At 51.3% G+C, this 4,604-nt stretch overlaps 1 protein-coding gene across 1 annotated transcript; it reads left to right on the top strand.

The window, feature by feature from the left end:
- Positions 1-2,777: 2,777 nt before the first annotated feature.
- LOC120653998 (3-ketoacyl-CoA synthase 4-like) lies at positions 2,778-4,383 on the top strand. Its single transcript, XM_039931628.1, has one exon. It carries the CDS (start codon positions 2,783-2,785, stop codon positions 4,247-4,249), a length of 1,467 nt encoding a protein of 488 aa, XP_039787562.1. The 5' UTR covers positions 2,778-2,782; the 3' UTR covers positions 4,250-4,383.
- Positions 4,384-4,604: the final 221 nt, after the last annotated feature.

Below are 4,604 nucleotides of genomic sequence, written 5' to 3'. Positions count from 1 at the left end.
CAGTACACCTAGTTCAGCATCCTCGTGACACTGTAGTGTGTTGTGCACCCGCATGCACGTGTATATAAAAATCAGTAGCGACAGGCAGATAAATGCAGCCGTAATCACGGACATGGATTACGCAAGTGAATGCATCACGTCGGCGTGTTCGGCTCTGTACGGCTCGATGGCTTACTGGCTGCCGCTGGCTCCGTGATCCCATTATTATGGTAATTAAAGCGGAATGGACGGGTGAGCCGTGAGAGGACGGACCGCTGAGCTTGTTATTGGGTTTGGTTCGGTTCAGTCATGAGTGTTTCTTTCACACCAAATTAGCACTAATCACCAGCTACCAACCACAGCCAAGTGAACAGAGTGTCTATAGCTGGCTAGAGTGTACTCTTTCAGTCAATTAGCAGTACTTTTCTCTCATAACAAATCGATCAGCACCAAACCACTAGCCACCAACCACGATCAAGCGAACAGAGTGTCTGTAGCCGGCCACAGAGTGTACTCTTCCATGAGACTTATCTTCTGCCACTCAAATAAGCTTGGGTATATTAAAAATGTTGGGCCCAATATATATAATATAGATCATCTAGGTGCCAGCTTACACCCACAATAATACCCAACTTTGGTCTATATATGGTTCTGCTACACATGCTAATATCCTCTTGATCAACCGGCGCATGAAAATCAGCTGGCAATGTGGTACCTTTCTGAAATAGTCACGTGAAAACGTAAATATATATATGTAGAATAACAATGATTGAAACCTGTATTATCTCATGGCACTATAGGGAAACCCAACAATAAACACATATGAAACCTTCATATACACAATAGCCAAATTTCCTCGATCATGCACATAACAATTTATATAGAAAAAGCAAGTAACATAAAATAAACCTCCACTACTACATTAAACTTAACCGATGCGGTTAGAAAAAGATTTGAGACGGGCAACCCCAACCGCCTCGGAGCTAAGATTATAGTAAATCTTTGATTAGCCGCGGCGATCCAATGCCCATGTTGGTTAATCAAATAGAAAATATAAAAAAAAGAGAAAAAGCCCATATCCAGCCCTAACTGGGCCCGAATCAGCTGCTGCACTTGCGCAATGCCGCTGTTGCCGGGGAGTAGGCCCTGCCCCGCCGCTCGCCTGGCCGGCCTCCTCACCCCGCCCCACTGGATCTGTGAGAAGGGAGGGTAGGGGTAGGAGCGCCGCCGTCGGATCCGGCCTCCCTACCTCCGGATCCGGGCTCCCAGCCATCGGATCGAGCCATCGCCATCGCCGATGCCAGGATCTGTGAGGGAGAGAGGGTGAGGGAGGGATCCTTCCTCGCCTTGGATATGAAAGTGGAGAGATAGGATGAGGGCATACCTCCGAGCCGGTCAGGGAGGAGTCGAGGAGGAGCACCGCACGGTGGTGGAGCCGTGAGGTGGGAGAGGGAGGGAGGGAGCCCGTCACCGTGGTGGAGCCGCCGCACGCTGTGGGAAAGATATGGAGTGAGAGGGAGCCCGACGTGGTGGAGTGGAGGAGGAGCGCGCGCCGAATCCGACCTCCCCGACCTTACTGATGCAGATCTAGCCTACGTCGCCGCATGCTTCGTGGATGAGAGAGAGGCGCCGGTGGGGGGAGAGTGGCACCTGTGCACCATTGTGGAGATGGAGATCGACGGTGAGAAGAGAGAATGGGTGGATTTGGGGGCTAGGGTTTCGATTAGGTTTATATACTGACCGAGTTTTGGGCTAAGATGGGCTTCTAATTGGGCTCGGTCGCATTAACGGAGGTGGGCTTTTTAATCGGTCTCTCTCCGAAAATGGGGCTATTTTGGAGGCGGGCAAAGGCCCGCCTTCATTAATAGATTTCAGGAGATGGTTATTTTTTTAACCTCATCTGCACATCGAATTTGCGAGGCGGTTGAATGTAACCGCCTTGATTAATAAAAAATGACCGCCTCGGTTAATCCTAGGAGGCAGTTAAAATATATGCCTGCCTCCAAGCTCTATTCCAAAAGTCATGGTTAATGTTTTTTTAGTAGTGCTAGTTAAGAAAAATATAAGTTCAATTCACTTTGTTAACTCCAAATTTCTTCCATCCAGAATTCCATCTAAAATTGTTGCAAAATATTAGAATTCATGTGTACGGAATTTAATTATCACTTATTCCCTTCGTCCAATGAACTGTACAATTCTGAAATTTAAAAATCCCACTAAATGAGTGCAATCCTAGCAACAACTTCCTACTTTATCCTCTCGAATAGATTTTTTTTCATGACTTAATAATTATCTGCATGCTGTAACTAATTTACTTCCTCCACGCCTAAATCAATGGGATTGAGACAATTACTAAGGTAGCATATACTCCCCTCTGTTCCAAATTATAATTCGTTTCTTTACACCAAGTTTGACCACCTATCTTAATCAACAAATTGTGTGCAAACATAGTCAAATTTAAGTCATTGTCGAATAATTTTCATTAATAAAGCAAGCTACAATAGAAGAAGCGATATTTTGTAGCTTTTTTTTAATAAGACGAGTGGTCAATTTTAAGGTTAAAAAATCAAACGAATTATAATTTAGCACGGATGCAGTAGCATTTTCCCATGCATGAACAGTAATCTAAGAATGCTGTCAGATAATAGGTTTCTCCTTTCTAGCTAGCTGCGAGGAGACGCCAATTTGGACTCAAAGATAGTCATGGACAGCAGAAAAATTGACTACCTCATCAATAACCGTACCATATATATAAATGCAAGCGCGCCCAGTACGCTTATGCATAGTCATATGCCAATTCTAAATGGACGTCTCTCACAAAGACTACCTCATCTCAGCCTTCCACCAAGTCCTTGGCGTGGTCACACTCCTCGTTTGCCTCCTCACCGAGGTCTCCATCTTCGCCTCCGACCGCCATGGGGCAATGTACCTCGTCCCTCTATGCTCAATCCTCCTCCTTTACGGCCATCGCCGGCATGCGGGCACCACTGGCATCAGCCTGGTAGACTTCTCCTGCCTGAAACCACAACGACGGCTGCGAACACCCATCCCAAAGTTCATCGAGCACATCAAACTCGGGGGCTGCTTCGAAGACGATGGCGTCGAGTTCATGTCCAAAGCTGTTGTGGCGTCGGGCATGGGCGACGAGACCTACTTCCCGCCGTCGCTGCACCTGATTCCGCCGGACGCGACGCACGGCAACGCTGTGCAGGAGGCGCGCATGCTGCTGCTCCCGACGCTCGACGAGCTATTCGGCAGGACCGGCGTGCCGCCCACCGCCGTGGGGGCGCTCATCGTCAACTGCAGCGGGTTCTGCCCGGCGCCCTCCCTGGCGGCGATGGTCGCCAACCACTACCACATGCCCAGCGACGTCAAGACGTTCAACATCTCCGGCATGGGCTGCTCCGCGGGCGTCGTCGGCGTCGACGTCGCCAGGAACATCCTCATCACCCACCCGACCATCGCGTACGCCGTCGTGGCCAGCACGGAGGTGATCACGGTCGGGTGGTACAACGGGAGAGACCACAGCAAGCTGCTCCTAAACTGCACGTTCCGCAACGGCTGCTCCGCCGTGCTGCTAGCGAGGAGCGGGCACGGCATGGCGGCTCCGACGCCGCCGCCCAAGTACCGGCTCCTCCGCCTTGTGCGCACGAACCTCATCGCCAACGACGACGGCTACCACTCCGGCTACCGCGAGGAAGACGACGAGGGCATCACCGGCTTCAACGTGGCGCGAGGCGTCGGCGGCGCGTTCGAGGAGGTCCTGCGCGCGCACCTCGCCTCGCTGGGCATGTCCGTCCTGCCGTGGCGGGAGAAGCTGCGTTACGCGACGGGGTTCGTGCTGTCGCGGCTGCAGAAAACACCAGCAGGTTACCAGCAGCTGGTCCCCAACTTCGGAGCGGCGGCAGAGCACTTCTGCCTGCCGACGACGTGGGCGCCGATGATCCGGAGGCTCGGGCAGGGGATCGGGCTGGGAGAGAAGCAGATGGAGGCGGCGCTCATGACCTACCACCGGTTCGGGAACCAGTCGGCGGCGTCGCTGTGGTACCAGCTCGCCTACCACGAGGCCAAGGGGTTGGTCCGGAAGGGAGACAAGGTGTGGCAGCTCGGCGTGGGGACTGGCCTGAAGGTGAACAGTGCGGTATGGGAGCGTGTCGCTGCCGACGAGGACGACCTCGCCGGTGTCGGGCGAGATGGGAAGAGTGCAGGACCGGCGGAACGGCAGGGGCCGTGGATGGACTGCATCCACAGGTACCCTGTTTGGGACTGAAAAACTTGCAACTCTGGTGGCGATGGTCACAGTTATTTGTTTCTTTTATTTGCCAATGATGGCACACATATAGTCTTGGTGTTCCACAATGTTATTCCAAAATATGCCACAATAATATCCTTCTTAATTGACAATTGTGTTAACAATATTATGTCCCATTTTTCGGTTACGTTTCCGTTGTACACACACGGATCCGGGTCTTTATGAGAAACCCTTTGTGATATGGACCAAGATTATTATGATCATTCTCCTGCACCTATAGATGGGCGTGGTTGCTCCAGGGTGCGAACCACTAACCCATCGATCCAAGGTTCCAGTAATGGGGCACCAGTTGATCCATTTGTTCTTTAACTGC

Source organism: Panicum virgatum, chromosome 1N (genome assembly GCF_016808335.1).
Source record: "Panicum virgatum strain AP13 chromosome 1N, P.virgatum_v5, whole genome shotgun sequence".
NCBI lineage: Eukaryota > Viridiplantae > Streptophyta > Magnoliopsida > Poales > Poaceae > Panicum > Panicum virgatum.
The sequence above is the reverse complement of the archived record's forward strand: the minus strand, read 5'-3'. Positions and strand labels throughout refer to the sequence as shown.

Coding starts and splice junctions, on each gene's coding strand:
- LOC120653998 (XM_039931628.1), top strand. CDS start 2,783: ATGGACGTCTCTCACAAAGACTACCTCATCTCAGCCTTCCACCAAGTC.